General features: G+C 36.9%; 2 protein-coding genes across 2 annotated transcripts; one reads left to right on the plus strand and one right to left on the minus strand.

Annotated features, from left to right (window-relative positions):
- The first annotated feature begins 42 nt into the window (after window positions 1-42).
- Window positions 43-3,004, plus strand: LOC306872323 (essential MCU regulator, mitochondrial-like). Its single transcript, XM_079420825.1, has 3 exons — window positions 43-232; window positions 1,482-1,625; window positions 1,718-3,004. The coding sequence occupies exons 1-2, from the start codon at window positions 71-73 to the stop codon at window positions 1,617-1,619; spliced, it is 300 nt and encodes a 99-aa protein (XP_079276951.1). The 5' UTR covers window positions 43-70; the 3' UTR covers window positions 1,620-1,625; window positions 1,718-3,004.
- Window positions 2,071-16,833, minus strand: LOC306872296 (uncharacterized protein; the record flags this gene model as incomplete). Its single annotated transcript, XM_079420803.1, has 15 exons — window positions 2,071-2,435; window positions 3,862-3,948; window positions 5,866-5,979; window positions 7,060-7,219; window positions 7,770-7,866; window positions 8,769-8,988; window positions 9,112-9,523; window positions 10,596-10,705; window positions 10,789-10,878; window positions 11,059-11,127; window positions 11,409-11,444; window positions 12,121-12,198; window positions 12,588-12,753; window positions 13,549-14,920; window positions 16,695-16,833. 15 exons carry the CDS (start codon window positions 16,831-16,833, stop codon window positions 2,274-2,276), a joined length of 3,312 nt encoding a protein of 1,103 aa, XP_079276929.1. The 3' UTR covers window positions 2,071-2,273.
- Window positions 16,834-19,015: the final 2,182 nt, after the last annotated feature.

Below are 19,015 nucleotides of genomic sequence, written 5' to 3' on the forward strand. Positions count from 1 at the left end.
CGCCCCCTAATTACGAACCCAAAAGAGGCGTGTCTACTGGGCGTGTCTCTAAAACGCACAAGCAGGAAACATGGCGTCGTTGGCAGGTCGTCTCTTTCGGGCTTTTTTCATTAGAAATACAGCAAAACTGAGCCGCAACACTGGCCCCAAATCAGTAAACGCGACAGGACCGACTTTCAGTCGAACCGCCGTGTCAACCACATCGGGGGCTGTCCCTCCTAAACCAGTTAAGGTGCGTTTATACGTGTCTAAACATTGCTGCTGGAGACTCCCGAAGTGATGCAGTAACCAGGGCTGGGTTTCGTCTTAGCCAATCAAAACGCCGAATGGCTTGACTGACATGACCAATAACCAATGAAATGGTTGGAGCGGCATATATTTGTTAAAATAAGGAAGTACTTCGTCTACGGTTGTTTTTAAAAATCAATTATTTAAAGATATGTTATCGACTGTGTTTTTTGCGTGCTGTTCATACAACATTTTTTTCCTTATCTTCCTGACTACCAGGAGAGAGAAAAAAAAACAGTTTTGTGAATTTATTATTTTGTCATGTCATTACATTGTTTAGAGAATAAGAAAAAAAATGAAAAATGACATTTTATTCATGTTATGCCATGTCCTCTGTAGAAATCCTGTTTGGTTGTTTTTTAAATAAAAAAGACATGAATAGGCAAAAACAATAGGATTTTTGTTTTGATCACAAATCAATTTTAATTTTTAATACCAAACTTTATATAAAGATGATTCTCAACTATGCTATGATTTATTTTTTAAACATTTTTCTTTATGTATAATGTGTGTAAAATGGCCATAAACGAGTTTTTCCCATTATATACAGTGTATCTATAAACTGTATGCTATTTGAATGTTAATGTGTTTTTGGGGCAACATAGAATGGACAAATAAGTTCAATAATGGGAGTAATAATTAGCCATATTTTCATAATAATATCCAATATTATTGATATGTAATTATTTTCTCTATTCATTTGTTGTGTCTCCCAAAATGCGTAATAAACATGCTTTTAGTCCTGGGGTCCGCTACAGTGGACATGTATGAAGTAGATATCCTGTTTCGTAACAGAAGGTCATATTTTGATTTGAAACCCCATAGCATTTTCCTGAGATGTTGATTTATGACAAACAATTTTAAAATGAGTCAGATTTAAATGATCATATTTCCATTAGGGTGTTACACTTGATCACTAAATTAATGTCATTTTTGACGACCAAGGAGAGGCATGGTGAAACATCCAAACAATTGCTATCTCTGAACAGCCCTGAATGTGCTCTGAACAGGACGTCCAGACTTAAAACTGTGACATGTAACGTCTCAGAGAAAGCGCTAAAACAATGTCCTCTACAGAGGACAGAACAAAAGGAGGATATATTTTTGAAAACGCCAATTGTACAGTTTTAGATCAGCACACAGATATTATTATTAGTTAATAATAATTATTTAATTTGATCATGTTTCTGCAGGTCCCGTTCGGTCTGACCCGCATGGTTATAGTGGTGGTTCCATTCCTTTATGTCGGTAACCTGATCAGTAAACATTTCGCTGCTCTTCTGGAGGAACATGAGATCTTCGTCCCAGATGATGATGATGATGATGACTGAGTTCAGGTACAAGTAGTATATCAATTTAATAACCATATATATCGTGTATTAAACTGTGTGTATGTAGTTTTCAGATATTCATGTTCTTGTGTTTTCAGAGCATGTTTCACTCCAGCAGTCTGAAGATCCTCGGAGCGGTTCCAGATGCTGATGAACAGGATATATTTATGCAATAATTAAGATTGCCAACACATTTTTGTGTTTGCATTCCTGAATTACACTAACCATGTCCATAAGCCAAAGTTTAATGCTGTTTTTATGTTTTTGAATATTGTCAAAGACGATATGACTTGAGGCTGCCCTCATCAGCCGCCTCTCTTCTATTTAATAAATTGCTTGAATGTTAGTTGCTGCTTGTGTTTTTGGCATATATCTAACATGTTTAATTTATAGTACATGGTTTATTTTGCTATTATATTGCATTGAAATGCATACACTTTCACACACGTCCAACAGATGTAAGGTTTTTATTTATTGTGTTTAACTTAAAATATATCTTGGTTTAAGAGCCTGGAATGCTTATTCATTTGTAGTTTCTAACCAACAAGATTAAAAAAGAGCTTCACGTAACACAATATCCTGAATGCACATAACCAAAGGGAGATGGAGAAATCAGTGCATCGCATCCATCTCATTTGACCTCTTGCTGTGCTCTCATTGGTTGGTGCTGTTGCCTAGGAGACATCCCTCCTCCAGTGCAGCATTAGTGAGTTTGAGGTGTTCTTTAAGTGCATTGATGTCTCTCTCACTGCGGCCCCGTAATTCAGTCAGCTCCACATACACCTGCTTATAGCGCTCGCTCAACACTTCATTCTCCTACAGGCAGAGAACACCGGTTACTACACATATTATAAACAAGCAATACAGTGATTTGTCATGGCTAAGCATCGCTTTTCATATATATTAATACTGAAGTGGTAAACAGTTTGGTTTATTTAATTTGGGGGTTTTTTTATTTAAAGATTTTTTTTTGAAAGAAGTCACTTCTGCTCATTAAGACCGCATACATTTGATCAAAATTGAAAAAAAAAAAAAGCAGTAAAATTGTGAAATATTATTACAATTTAAAGTAACTTTTTTCTATGTGAATATATTGATTAAAGCTGAATTTTCAGCATCATTACTCCAGTCTTCAGTGTCACATGATCCTTCAAAAATCATGAAAGTATGCTGATTTAATGCTGAAAACAGTTGAGCCACTCAACAACTTTGTGATTCTTTTTTTCTTGATACTGATGAATGCAACATTCAAAAGAACAGCATTTATTTGAAATGGAAAAATTTTGTAACATTATAAATGTCTTTACTGTCACTTTTGATCAATTTAATGTATCCTTGCTGAATAAAAGTATTAATTTCTTTTAAAAAAAAATCTTACTGACCCCAAACATCTGAAGTTAGATTTATTACATATGCTTTCTGTCACTGCAATACACATAGGAACATGTACAGTGGTGTGAAAAAGTGAAAACTTTATTATGAAGTTGAACTTTTTGGAAGGTGTGTGTCTCATTACGTCTGGCGTAAAAGTAGCACAGCATTTCAGAAAAAGAACATCATACCAACAGTAAAATATGGTGGTGGTAGTGTGATGGTCTGGGGCTGTTTTGCTGCTTCAGGACCTGGAAGACTTGCTGTGTTAAAAGGAACCATGAATTCAGCTGTCTACCAAAAAATCCTGAAGGACAATGTCCGGCCATCTGTGACCTCAAGCAGAAGCGAACTTGGGTTCTGCAGCAGGACAATGATCCAAAACACACCAGCAAATCCACCTCTGAATGGCTGAAGAAAAACAAAATGAAGACTTTGGAGTGGCCTAGTCAAAGTCCTGACCTGAATCCTATTGATATGCAGTGGCATGACCTTAAAAAGGCGGTTCATGCTCGAAAACCCTCCAATGTGGCTGAATTACAACAATTCTGCCAAGATGAGTGGGCCGAAATTCCTCCACAGTGCTGTAACAGACTCATTGCAAGTTATCGCAAACGCTTGATTGCAGTTGTTGCTGCTAAGGGTGGCCAAACAGTTATTAGGTTTAGGGGGAAAGCACTTGTGTTTACTTGTGTTATCTTTGATTAATATTTAAATTTGTTTGATGATCTGAAACATTAAAGTGTGACAAACACGCAAAAAAAAAAAAAAAAATCAGGAAGGGGGCCAAGACTTTTTCACACCACTGTATGAAGAAAGTGAATAGTATTCATTTGGATTTCATGCTGGGTTTCACACACAAACTTTGTACCTTAGTAAGAGTTTGGACCTCTCTCCTGAGACAGCTGATCTCCTTGTGTAGAAACTCCACCTCGCTCTCCTTCACCTTCAGTAACATCTATGGACATGGACATAACAACACTCCACTTAAAACTACTGTAAATAACATTTTGATTCAATTCTAATACAATTATTCATTCATTTTTGACCACATTTTAATGAACAAACTACATACAATTTGTTCTTGCAAAACTTCATTTGTCATACCATGGGCTATTTAAATGATGTGCAAAAAAGCTGAAGGATTATTCAAATTGGTGTAAATGAAACAGTGCCCAGTCACAGCACCTAAAATATACTCTTTCCCTCATGAATGGAGGACAAAAAAACGATATTATTGTTAACACCCACACTAGTGTCATCATGAATAATGTATAAACCACCCACACAAATAGACAAAGACAAATTACAGTTCATTTAGCAGGACAAAGGAGAAAAATATTCTCTATAAGAATGTATTACTGTAAAATACATCACAAATTGACAGTGTTGGGGAAAGTTACTTTTAAAAGTAATGCATTACAATATTGCGTTACTCCCTAAAAAAGTAACTAATTACGTTACGCTACTTTTATGGAAAGTAATGCGTTACTTTTTAAATATGAGCAGGGCTTGATTGTTTGTGTTTAATACAAGAAGTTCTATTTATAGCAAATATAAAAGCCCTTTCACACCAAAACGTGTCATGAATAAACCTCAGGCTGAAGGAAAAGTAAATTCCCGTCTGTACAGAAGAACGCAGGAGAAGAAGGTTCAACACTCATCAGCAATAAAAAAACAATGAAGCACAATTGCTAGTTTATCTAAAGTAATTTCTTCTTATTAGTATGGTTGAACTGGATCATCAAAGGTCAGCAGCAAAGACTTTGGTTAATAAAATGGGATTAGATACATTTGTGTTGTTTAACATATTTAATTATTGCAGGTTTGAGTCATATTCTGAGTTTGCATTTCACTGTTTTAATTCATTTTGATGAATACTAAATCTGTTTTTTGAGAGGGGGATGAATTAATACACATTCACATTTAGTCTAGAACTACAGTAACATGTTCACGCAGCGCACTGTCAGTCAATACATGGACAAAAAAGTAACTGGCGTTGAAAAAGTAATGCGTTACTTTACTAGTTACTTGAGAAAAGTAATATTATTACTTGTAATGCGTTTCCCCCAACACTGCATATTGACTGATATTTGCTGGAGAGGGTTTGCAGTGCGTTCACACTGGTGATCAGATCAGTAGATGGCAGTGTTTGTCTACAGAAACACAGATCACACAGCGACCTCCCGCCTCACTAAACTCCAACACATGTTTCTATCAAAATTATCCATAATTGCTATCCGGTAAAATACAAACTTGCCTAATTTAACAACAGGATTTCCCCTAATTGTTCCTTTCGCCTTCAGTCTGAAGAAACAATCAATCATTTGTTTTGGGACTGTGCTTATTGTAAAGTTTTCTGACTTTTCCAATTTAGTTAAAAACCATTTACATCCAAACTTCTGTATAACCCTGAAAATTGTGTTTTTTGGTTACTCTTTGAATTTAGACCCCTCTCACTGCAAATTTATTATTAATCTATTGCAATTTCTTGCAAAATTTGACAAAAAGACCTATCTTAGGTACTTTCAACAGAAATCTGGATACAATTTAGAAACAACATGTAAAGATGTCTTCATATATTATGAATCGAAACTTATTTCTGTTAACCTTAAGGTGAATCTTATATGGTAATTTTCATATACATAAAAGTAATAGGCGTAATTCTAAACCGTGTTTTAAAGTTGGGCTGAATTTCTTATGTTTATTGATTCCCTTAAATTAAAAGATTAAATTTACATTGATTTTAATATTCTAACATGCTTCTGAGATGCATCTTGTCTATCCATATACGTCTCTCTGAACCATTCATTTTTTAAAAAAGCTAATGGCAGGTATTTTTATGTCATATATAGATCAAAGGTCAGAGTCTTACCTCTAGTTCGGAGGTGCTCCTTTCGTAGCTGCCAAGGGGAACAACTCCTGACCTCTGACCTGTGAGGAAGGATCGCATGAGACTTATCTCCTCCGTCAGATGCGTCTGAAGTTCCTGTGAGAACAGGAAGAGGAAATGTGATTTTGACACAACCAAACTAAAAACCACACATGAAGACATGCTCATTCACATATTGACAACAAAAAAATCCTTTGTGTTTCATCCTGATCTGAAACCCGTTTTGTAGCATTTGTATGATGGCAATAACCCTGATTAGTATTAGTAATCCAGTCCTAGATGAGTAAACAAAACCCAGACAGTCACTCTTCTGAGAACAATGAAACAGGATGCCGTCTGTTGAGACATCATAGTACAGACACTGAAATCTCTATCTGTTTCCCCTCTGACTAATTGATATGTGTTGTCATTTTAAAGCTGCTGTGAGTTAGATTTCAATACCTGACATAAGGATGAAATGTGGTGTCTGAATAATCGCATTTATCAAATTAGCGCACCATAATTACTAGTGGGAAATTTTCTGTAAGCTTCTTTTCATGTTAGGAACTAGCAAGGATGCACTGAATTGATCAAAAGATACAGTAAAGACTTTTATAATGTTACAAAAGATTTCTATTTCAAATAAATGCTGTTCTTTTGAACTTTCATTAATTAAAGAATTCTGAAGAAAAAAGAATATATCTATATCTATATATATATATATCAAATCAAACATCAAATCAGCATTTTAGAGGGATTTCTGAAGAATCATGTGACACTCAAGACTGAAGTAATGATGCTGAAAAATTCAGCTTTGCAACACAGGAATAAATCATTTTCAAATATATTAAAAATCTTACAGGCCCCAAACTTTTGAAAAATACATTTCCCATAATTCTTTGTGGCAGGATGCGACTAATAAAACATCAGTTTCACATCTAATGCTTTATGTCATACTAGAAGTAATACTAAAGACTAGAAGCTTCCTGTCTTTGTCAAAAAAAAAAAAAATCATCCCAGCAGGACTTCAATGTTTTTTGTTCCAGTTAGTCTCAGAGCCAGGGTGGATCCACACAAAGTGTGTATCATACATTATTTCATTGGCAAATCTGTAATTTTTGTACTCTAGAAGTTGAAAACTGAGCGTCAGATGGTGACTGTGTGTCATCCAGTCCTCTCATCCCACTTCTTGTCTACCTGGTTCTCTTGCCGGAGCTGCTCCATCTCTCTCTCCTTCTGTCGGATCTGTCCGTTTCGCTCTTCGGTGCTGTTCTGGATGCGGATGAGCTCCACGCACTGCTGGGAATAGCGCTTCGACAGACCGCCCAACTCCTGCCGCAGGGAGAGCGACTCGTGCCTGATAGACACACAAAGCCATGCATTGATTAACTCAATCACTGACTGATGAGTGATCAGTTGATTCTCTCGGTGGGATTCTTGTCAATTACAAACTGTCAGTCAAACACCTGCCACTTCTCAGAGTAAATGACGCTCTTGTGTTCTGATTCTCTGAGCCGTGAGCACAGCTGAGCGGGACGGATGAGAGCTTATGTACAGTACTGATTATTATCAATGGATTCCCATGAGAGTATGAACAAGATGTTGGCGTTTTCTGGCATGCAATATATTCTCAGATATTTAGAAAACTAAAAAGTGTTTCTATTAACCCTATAATGCCTACTCTATCATTTTCGATACATAAAGGCATCTAATTTATCAGCATGATCAAAATTTAGCTGAAAAACCCACAATCTACTACATGCCTTTTGTCATTTGCTTGATAGTTTATACATTTTAGTAAGTAAAAGACCTTTTAGTATAATTAAACAAACATCCTCAAGTCATGGTTTGCGTGTATTTTTTCTTGCTAAATGTATTTTGTATGCATTGTATAAATGTGGACGTACAGCTGTTGTCTGAGGGAGGGGTCTGCCGTCTCTCCTCCTCCATGAGCCTTCAGCTTCTCAATCTCCTCCTGATGAGCTTCCCTAAGAGCCTCCATCGCTGCAGGATTGAAGACGAGATGTATGAAGAACCTTAGTACTTCAAATGATGCATAAAATCACTACATTCTCACCTAATCATTAAAATCAGTGTTACTTTAGTATCATTGATATACTACTAAGGTTTGTCTTAATATTTCTAATTTTTTTTTTGCTTTCACTTAGATTTTAGTTAAAGATTTAGTCATTTTGTTTTTGTGTTTTTATCATTAGTATTATTTTTGTTAAATGAGTTTATATCGTTCATATAAATTTTTATTTATTCGTTCTAGCTTATACTGATATACTTCCAAGTTAAAGAAAATGAAAAATGAGAAATGTTGCATTGGCAACAACATGTTTTTTTATATTTTATTTTATGTCAGTTAACATTTAATTTATTTCAAGTAATGCATTTTTATTTTTTTTTTATTTTAGTTTTAGTTAAAAATAACTTTTCAAAGTCAGAAGCTCAATTTAATCAGTATATTTACAGTTATATATACTGTTCACAAATTTGGAGTCTTTACAATTTTTTTATTATTTTTCGAAAGACGTCTCTTATGTTCATCCAGGCTGCATTTATTTGATCAAAAATGCAGTAAAAATAGTCAAATTTAAAATAACCTTTTCTATTTATTATATGCAATTTAGAACTTTTTCTATTTTAAAATGTAATTTATTCATGTGATGCAAAGCTGAATTTTCAGCATTGTTACACTTACACATGATCCTTCAGAAATCACTCTAATATGCTGATTTGCTGCTCAAGAAACATTTCTGAACATTATCAATGTTGAAAACAGCTTTATTATTTTTGTGGAAACCATGGTACCTTTTTTTTCAATATTCTTAGATAAATAGAACATTCATTAGAACAGCATTTATTTGAAACAGAAGTATAGATCTCTGACCCACACTGACCTTGGACTGTGTTTTTGGCCTCCTCCTGCAGCAGTCTCTGTTTGTCTCTCTCCATCTCTCTGCGCTCTCTCTCGTGCTCGTCGTGTATCTTCTGCAGTCTCTCTCGGTGCTCTTTCTCCATCTTCTCCAGTTTCAGAGCGCAGGGCGCATCAGGACCGCAAACACCGGCCGCCACACGGACCTGACGAAGAGCCTCGATCTGCTGCCTCAGAGACACCACCTGACCAACGCAATGCATCCAGACCACACACACACACACACACACACACACAGACGATGCAGATTAAATGGTCCTAGACCAAAAGGATGTATAAATCTAAAAGCAAACCTCTCGCTAAAGCACCTCATTTGTTATTTGGGGATTCTGGATACCAACTGGTGACTTTTTCTCTTCGATCGGAAGCTGCTCAAAGTCGGCCCACTTCATCTCGATGTCTGGCCCGGGCTGAGCATCAGGAACCTGTGGCCGGGTCAAAATCACTGGAGTCAAGACACCCTTCTTCAACTCCACCTTATCCCAGGGGTCTTCACCCTCCCTGTCGGAAATTCCCTCCTTGAACCACTTGGTTCGGCCCTCCAGACGTCTCTCAAGCTCTCTGTCACGGCCCTCGCCAGCCTCTCGCTGGTTGGTTAACGGTGAGGACTTCATGTGGGGTTCATCTGACCCCAGGTCATGGGGTGCGGGAGAGGTTCGGGACGGTGCATTCTGGGAATTGGAGTTCTCTCTGTCGCTGATGTCACTGCTGTCTGGGTGTCTGAGAACAGGCAGAGATATCAACTTCCTACTTATTTGAAAACAGGAACCTAAGTCAAAGCTCAAGCCTGCTCCAGTGAAACATCAGTAACGTTATTTACGTTTAAAAGCCCAAAGCTAAATCTTTCAGATGACCATAATCAATGTAGGAATGATTCGTGAATATTTGATATATTTTAATATAAATGATCGATGGGTGAATATATGAAAACATGCTTTTTTTGCAATGTGACTTTTTTTTCACGACAATTTCACTGTAATCCAGCTATTTTATTTTCATTTTTGTTTTTTAAGTTTGTTCATAATTCTCATTATTATTATCAACGATGATTCTCATTAGATGCTCATTATTGTAATGCTATATAGTTGCAATATAGTAAATACTACTATTGCATGTTATAAAATATGCTTAATAATCATTAAAAACACTTTAACTTCAATTTCATGTCATCTTTTTTTCTCTTTTAGACATGTTTTTGACAGTTTTCTGAAATCTTTCAGATAACCATAATCAATACAGCAAGATTTTATTGTGGATATTTAATATTTTTTTGAATATCCATATAAATTCTCTATGGGTGAATAATACCATGAAAACATAAAATTTAATTAAAAATATTTAACATTTAAAAATTGTATTTAGCATAAAATATTAAGCTTTGTTATATTATTTAGAAAGATTTATGAACATAATTTTATAAACATTAAGATATTTTTGCATTACTTTAATGACAATTAAATGATCAAATTATCATCATTGCAATCCAGCTATTTTTCGTTCAAATGTTTATGTAAATTTTCATTATATGCACATTATTGTAATTCTATACAGTATGGATGTCAAATAGCTGTTAAACATGCATAAAGGCATTATAGCAAATACTACCACCAAGTATTATAAAATATGCTTAATTGTCATGAAAATAAAACATGGATGGTCCATAAACATGTTTCATTGTCATATATCAAAATGTAATTTTTTTTGTTCTCTCTTTTCAGACATGTTCTTGACAGTTTTCATGAAATTCGCCCGTGACTGATTCTCTGTGTTTATTTCTTCAGTTCTGTCATACCGAATGCTTTCAGCCGAATCATTGAAAGAGATTCTCCTCCTCAGTGTGTCGATCCAGTTCCTCCTGATTCTGGAGGTCATCGCTGACAGGCTCACCAGTCCATCACGCATCTGCCGATCAATCACAGAGGTTTGAGACATAGGAATATTCTTCTTGATAAGTGGTCCTCTTAACTTTTGTGACAAGTTCTTACATGCAGTTGAAGTCCGTAGTTTTTATCGGCGTCAAATTCCTCCACTCGCAGACAGTGACGTAAATAAATCTCACCATCTGCCTCATCTCTCTATCAAGGCGAAAAACACAGAATTCAAGATAGTGTCTTTAAATCAGATCATGCTTTCAGATACTATTACAACTATGGTGCTTTCAGCTCTACCATGTTTAAATTTATTCCATGTCACATCTGTACAGTTCTTAGATAATCATTTATTTGCATGGCAATTTCAGTTATTACCGCTCTCACCTCTTCAGCCCCAGAGTCTCTATAGTATCTCAGTCCTGAATCAGAGATCACAAACCAGTGCTTCCTCCACTACAAATAAAAACAAGTAACTCACAGTTGTCTGTGCATTTTCACAAAGCAATAGATTAATATTGCACAATAATCAAAACCTTTAAACAAGATTTTAGGCAAAATCAAAAGAAGCATATCTTAAATCCTGTAAGCGGTCACAATTTCCACGTGTGCTTTTTAATTATATATAAATAAATTAAAAAATAGGGGGAAATATGTTATGCCAACTTCCTTATAACAGCCATTGACAGTCACTAGCCATGCAATAGAGATCTAGTTCAACAGAAGCAGACCTGTACCTCTTCATCTTCATCATCCAGCATATACATCCATCCCTTTTTACAGTGCGGAAGATCAAGCTTTTAGGAAACAGAATCAGTTGTGCATGTATAAGGAATTCACTATACACAGTCAACTCAACATCTACAGTGAAAATCTTCCCAGACATTCCAGAGCTCAGTAATCCAGAGCACGGGACACTCACACACACACCATTTACTCAAGTGTTTCAACAAACACACACATTTGAACGACTTACCGACATGGGTATCCGGTTGTAGGCATGAAAGAGAAAAGAAACTGCTTTAGTTGCTCAATTCTAGCTAGTACGTAGTGTCACAGAAATGCGTATTCGCACGACGATAATAATCATGCATTAAATAAATACAAAATTAAGCAGTTCCCAGGCTTAAATGTTGCTTTAAAATAAATACAATTTGTGCAAAAACGTTAAATTATCCCTGCGTGACTAGGCGAGCATCTCTAACAGTTGGTCATGTGACCAGAAGCTTCCGCGAAGCAGGCAGCTCGCGGTTTGACACATCAACAAACTGAACTTCAGCTTCTCTCAGCATAATTTAAGCTTCAAATCCTCTCATAGCTTAACTAAAACCTCAATATCTAGCGCTAAATATAATGCACTTGCTGTCTAGGCGCTCAGAAGTGCGTTCTCGTCTGTTCTGCGTTACACAGACAGCTGCCTCCAGAAACAACACCTGAGTGTGACTTTACCTGCATCTGAGGGGGCTCTCCTGTACCTCCGTGTTTTCTGTTTACCGTCCTAATGCTTTCTCCATGTTTGCTGGACTTCTGAGAACACATTCACATTAGATAATCAAATGTAATCCGTTACATTACTTTAATTAGCTACTTATTACGTTTTAAATAGGGTAACTTGTCATCTTTAACCTATTACATTTCCCAACACTGCTAGCCATGAGGTTCTTAAGGTGTTCTGGGTGTTTTAGTGGGTTACTATGCAGCTGGGTTGTGGTTGCTAGGTGGTTACATACAGATCAAAACATCAAAATAATAATAGTCTCCAAATTTGTCTAAGATGCTTCTTTCAGTGATTTTCATTTTGCCTGTTCTATCATCTGCCCGAATATGTGGCATTTTTATTTATTTTTTTGCCGTCAGCAGAATAGATGACATGAGTGAGAAAGGTAAGTAGTGTGTGAAACTGTGATCTCAGGCACCTGTGAATGGCCTGATGCAGTGCTGTTGGTTCTTGACAACCCTCCCATCTCTTTGTCTAGACGTCTCCGCTCTTTCTCTCTGCGGTCTCTTCCTCTCTCTCTCTCTCGTCCTCTGCCTCGCTCTTCTGAAACCTCACACTCATTGTCGTATCTCCCATCCCCATAGCTTTAACCACAGAAAGGAGAAGCAGAATTTACTGACTGGGTTTCCTCTCTCTCACACTCACTTTGCCACTGAAATGATGCCGGTGCTGATCTGTGGACCTCTCTAAGAAGAAGCAGTCCATAATTTGACTTAAGAGCTAAAAGATGATGTAATGAAGGGGTTTGTGGATGAAGTGGATGCTACTGGGGCAAAAACTATTTTTTGATTGCACTAAATGTATTTTTAGGGATGCCAAAATTATTATTATTATTTTTTATTTAATTAAATATGTTTAATTCACGGAATTTAAATCATGAAATTAGTCAAAATATTAGTTTGTCATTGACAGCTCTAGTTTTTAACAGGTAGTAATAATAAAATAAATAAAAACTTTAATAAAAATAAATTAACTTTTTAATAGCATTAAAAAAAAACATTTTTTTCACAGTTTTTTGGAAAATAGTCAATCCTCGGGGAATCATCATATCTGGTGATCCATCAAGAAATTTGAAAACCTGTTATAATGTACTGCTTTACTTGTTTATTTATGTTTTCATCTTAGTTTTAAGACCTTATTTTAACATCCAGTAATTTGGTTTGCCAAACTTCAACCAAAACTTATGTAATGGTCACAAGTTATTTAATTATAATTCAGATGGAAGCTGTAAATAACGTGTTTGGAGTAACTTGTAATTGGATGTCCATCACTTTGTTTCCAGTGGAAATGTTCAGATTAGGCATCTGCTTTTTCATTAGCACCAGCACCATGTTAGTGGAAAAGTGGTACCACTCTCCATCTCTCTTTAATTCCCTGACCTGTGCTGATTGTCTCTGCGTGGGCTCCGGCTCTGCGGTCTCCTTCTCACTACTATTGCTTCCTCTTCCTCAGGGTACAGCTTCGATCGGGGAATATCTGCGATGATCACATAGTCCTCAATGGTCATCTCTGGCACTGCTGGTTGGCTGGAAGACCTGGTGTTCTCTGAAAGAATTAGCGCCTCCAAGCCCCGCCTGATGTTGCTTCTGCTCCGATCATTGACCGGCTTGTCCGTCTCTGCAATTAAGGCTTGGGATTTGGGCAAATCAGGGGATGGAACCTGATTCCGGCTCTGCCTTGATTGGGAGATGTTTGGTATTGATGCAGGTGAGGCGGGGCTTAGAGGGGAGTGGGTGGGGCTTAGCGAATGGCGGGAATCAGATCTGGATTGTTTGTCCGAGTTGTCTGAGTATCCGCCATTCCTGCGGCTTTTGTTTTTCGAAGTACCGTTTTTTAGTATACGACGTTCATCGTAGTCTTGATAAGGTGTTGAGACACCAGGGCTATTGGATCCACTGTTGTAACCACTATTTCGACTACTGCAGCTTGTTTTGTCATCACAATAGCCTCCTTTTGGAGAAAAATCCCGGCTGTTGTATCCAGTATTGCGGCCTCCACTCTTTCGACTGCTGCGACCGCTATGTTTGCGTTCATTATAATCGCCATCGATTTCCACATCACAATGTCTTTTCGACCAGCCGTTCCTTTCCTCGGAGACGTCTGACTCTGCCGAACTCACAATTGATTTGAGATTCTTATACAGCTTTTCAGAATCCAAGCTGTGTCCGTAGGAGCTCTGGGAGGGGCCTCTTTTGTGGGCGGTGCTAAATGACTCCCCATATTTATTCGTACCTGAGCTTCGCGAGGGAGATGTTGTGCGTGTGACCACCGAATCTCTTCTTCGTGATGGAGTGCATTTCCCAGAAGCCTGTCGAGAGGACGTGTGGGACGTCCGGTGACCGTGCGCGGTGGAACCTTGGTGATGGGACGAACTGCGCGATTCCCCTCGCCTCTGCGGTGAGACGTTTGTAGATCTCGGGCTGCCGGAACGAGGGCTTGCACGGGATTGGCTGTCCCCGCGTCTGAAATTTGAATAGGACATGTGTCGCTGGGGGGAGAGGCCACCCATTGCCTCGTTGCTGAGATTGTTGGAGCGCCTCCTATAGGACGGGAGACCCAGGTCGGGGTTTCGGAAGGGGATTGTGGCTTTGCGCTCAGGACTGCGATTGGCTGGAAGAGGGTGGCCCCTCTCGAAGTAGCGCATGGGAGCGGGAGGACTGCCATCTTCCTGTTCCCTGTCCCGTGAGAGGAAGCGATTGGCTCTTTTAAAAATGGCGCGGCTGCTGCTTTGTTCTGTTTCTCTTCTAGGCTCTGTTTGAGGAAGACATGGCATTGATATTGTGCTAATGCATACAAATGATTGAAATACATGAATAATTAACTGATTAAATAAATACAATTTTGGTAACACTTAAAGGTGTTGTATGTAGGATTGACACCTAGCGGTTGATCTAGGTATTGCAGTCCAAATTCAAAATTTTGGAGAGGGTTTTTTTCACCACCCCCTCCTCCTCAGAATTGATGTACAGGCAGGTTGCCAGATTAATGACACCAACAGGAACGAGCACACATGACGATGAATGAAATTAATACGCTGTGTTTTCCGCCAACTGGCAACCCGGCGTGCCAAAATACAATTGGGTAAACTGGCAGTGGGCGGGTTTCACAAACCAAAACACAGACTGACATTCCGGCCTGGAATGCACATTTTCAAAGGAGAATAACTGACTGTAGCGTTGTTTTTCAGATAAACAAGTATGTTAACTTAGCATGTTTCTTAAATATATGCAAACATATTATGGTATTTTTATGCTTTAGTAGAGTCAAAATGCTACATACAGCACCTTTAAGTATAGGGACCAATTCACAGTATTAACTAATTGCTTATTAGCATGCCTATTATTAACATATTGGCTGTTTATTAGTACTTATCTAGCACATATTCTGCATGACCATATTCTACATCCCTAATCCTACCCCGGGTCCTATGTTTTCTATTATGTGGAAAACACGGACGGAATCGCGGTATCCAGTTTTAAAAATAGAATTTACTGTATAACACGGAATATCATCGAATTTGCAATTTGGGATGAATAAATTAAAAGTAGGTCAGTACACTTATATCAAAACGCGATATGGACTAGTGTCTGTGAATATTAAGCCGCGAAAATACTATATAAATATGAATCCTGCATGTTCTGCGTGTCTCTGTGTGAATGAATGGCGCAGATGCACGGTTTCGTTTACTGCACACATACTGAAGCGCAAATTTGGGGAAAAAAATCAAACGGATTTCATAGGGCCCTACAATACCTAAATATAACAAATACCTTACTAACTATTAATAAGCAGGAAATTAGCAGTGTATTGAGGCAAAAGTCGTAGTTAATGGTATGTTAATAGCAAGAATTGGACCTTAAAAATAAATTGTGACCAAAATTTTAAAGTATTGTTTATTCATTATTGAATACACTGGACTAATATACTAATATACAATATACTAATATACACTCACTTTTGCAGTCTTACCCTGTAAAGCCTACTGCATCATAATTTATATGCAAATTTCTAATTATCAACTGTTGTTCACAATATACTACATGCTTTCTGTTCAGTTTATACTTTTTTAGCAAATAAAAGGACTTTTATGTCAATTGTAAATATAAAAGTAAATGTAAGAATTATTGTTGCATTCATACTGTTATTGTTTCAAGATGAACACTTACTGGACTGAAGCAGCTTTAGTTTGCTGGATTTTCCACACATAATTTTGAAGAAAAACCATGTTAAAATGTGAGTTTCAAATATGATCCATCAGGCTTTTGAGGAACGCTTATTTGTTCATCTCTCAATCATCATTGTATTGCATAGCATTATGAGTTTTTAAATCTTACTAAGACATATTTGGAGATATAAAGTGACAACTGATATTTAAATATGTTTTATGCAAGTAGACTGTTTATAAAGATCTCATTGATTTACATTACAAGCTATCAGAATTTCCTCTTGCTTTTTGGCCATATAAATATCACAGATTATTCTGATTATCATTTCATATGTAAGGCTTTACAGGGTTAAATCTCACCTGTGTGTTGGCTGACACTTCCTCTTCTGCTCATGCTGATGCTTCCTCGTCTGCTTGTGTTGGTGCTCCCTCTTCTGCTCTGCATTTCTATCACAGAGCGACTTTCTGAGCGCTGAAGTGCCGGTTCCAGCCGAGTCATGCTTTAGGTCTCTTAGTTTAGTAATAGTTGTTCCTTTATATTGCGGATGAGTTCTTCAGGTCCACTCTCTTTGTTGCTTGTGCTGCACATAAAACACCATCAGATTATTATATTTTTATGTTATCTGTGGAGTTATGCAGCATGGAATTCAATACAACATAACTATAAAATAATATAATATTAAATAACTTAAAACTGACGTTCTTTGGTGCTTGTCCCTGGTTTGCAGAAAAGTTGATTAGTAGTAGATTAAAGCAGATGGCACAACACTCTTTAATGAGTCTTCATCTTTGTCCATTATCTGAACTAGATACAGTCAAATAAAACATTGACGTATTTCCAACAGTGTTCAACTCCACCTGCAGCTTGAGGAGAATGATACTGATCTTAAGAAACAGATGTGTGCTAAAATGTAAGGTCATGTAAATGGTGCGCTCACTGTATTCTTTAATCAAGGAGTGATCGTTAACCATTTAAACCAGAGATGCACAAACCAGTTGGCCAATGATGACCTTTGATTTGGCCTGCCATGCCATATCACAAGAGCGAAGGGGGGAAAAAAAAAATGTTTTGTTTGAACATATTGTTTGTTTTATTTTCTAATTATAATGTATAAAATATAAATGAATTAGATTTTTAAGATTTGATTTGTTTTTAAGATTAAATACTGTTATAGTTTGTTTGTTGTTGTTGTTTTTTTATTTTTATTTTAGTTAACATTTTAGTCATTTTGTTGTGTTTTTAATTTTTATTAGTTATTTTCTAGTAGTCTATATTTTTATGGTTTATTAAAATTTAAATAAATGTATTTAAATTTAAATTTTAGATTTATTTATAATAATTTATTTATTTTTATTTATTTTATTTTATTTAAAATATATATATATGGTTTTATTTTTAGGTTTAGTTCATTATAATAATAGTTTGTGCACCTCTGGTTTAAGCAAAACCCTACCAGATTTTTCCCCATTAGTCCGATTCCACTTCGCATCTAAATCGCATGTTTTTAAAATTTTGCTGTATAGACAGGAGACATTGTCCATTTATTATTTCGCATGTGGTCACACTTTATTTTAAGGTCCAATTCTCACTATTAACAAATCATTAACTACAAATTTTGCCTCAATAAACTCCTAATTTGCTGTTTATTAATAGTCAGTAAGGTAGTTGTTAAATTTAGATATTGGGTAGGATTAGGGATGTAGAATATGGTCATGCAGAATATGTGCTATATAAGTACTAATAAACAGCCAATATTTTAATAATAGGCATGCTGATAAGCAGTTAGTTAATAGTGAGAACTGGTTTCTAAACTAAATTATTTCCTCGCATGTAAACCATAAAATGCATTTTTATACTATTTTCATTTTGTTGTAGATCATCTGGTTACTCTGACGGCCCTTCAACTCAATGCACACACTGGATTAACACCCACGGTCATGTCTAGAGACAAATTGACATCACAGCAGCTGCTTGTTCAGGATGCATCACCTTAATTTCGCTGATTGGCAGATTGTGACGGAATCCGAGTGCTGTTGAATAATTTACATCTCTGAGGTGAAGGTAGAGACTTTTAACTCCTAAATACAGCGATAAGTGCAATCTTAGCAGGATCTGTACCAGAAACAGGATATTTTAAGCTTGTGGGTTAAACAAGTTCCTCGAGGCTTAAAGGTTAGATGGTTTTTATGCCAGAGCTCAACCTACTAATCAAGCAATGTTACATTTTACAACAAATCAGTTTAACATCTCTACATGTATGAGCTTACAGCACATACATGCAAGGTGAGCAAGACATGCACCTTTTAACGTAAGACGAAAGTAACCAGCAGTGATGGAATAGAATCATTTCAATAGCAGAGGTGCACAAATAAAACACTCCACAAACCTTCTCAAAGCTCCCGAGGCTTCGCTAATTCCCTTGCCAGCGTCTTGTATCTCTCCTTCTTCTCCCCATCTCTGTGGTGTTCCTCTTCTGGCTCTTTCATTACTTTAGGAGCAGCAGGTGTAACTCAAGCTCGACTCTGCCTCTCCTCATGACTATTTCATCATATCTTCTCTGTCCCTGTTGCACCCGAATCTGCTTCCTTGTTCTCCTGTTCCCAGTTCACATGTTCTTCTTCTCGTCCTGTGTTCCTCAGTTATTTCCAGCTCTGGCTCTTGTTCTTCTCCGGTTAGTTTT

The sequence above is a fragment of the Barbus barbus genome, assembly GCF_936440315.1.
Source record: "Barbus barbus genome assembly, chromosome: 7".
Taxonomy (NCBI): Eukaryota; Metazoa; Chordata; class Actinopteri; order Cypriniformes; family Cyprinidae; genus Barbus; species Barbus barbus.

What these genes read in the sequence shown, in the direction of transcription:
- LOC306872323 (XM_079420825.1), top strand. Translation starts at nt 71, where the DNA reads ATGGCGTCGTTGGCAGGTCGTCTCTTTCGGGCTTTTTTCATTAGAAAT. An exon ending in TCCCTCCTAAACCAGTTAAG is followed by an intron (nt 233 to 1,481) that starts GTGCGTTTATAC and finishes ATGTTTCTGCAG; the next exon opens with GTCCCGTTCGGTCTGACCCG.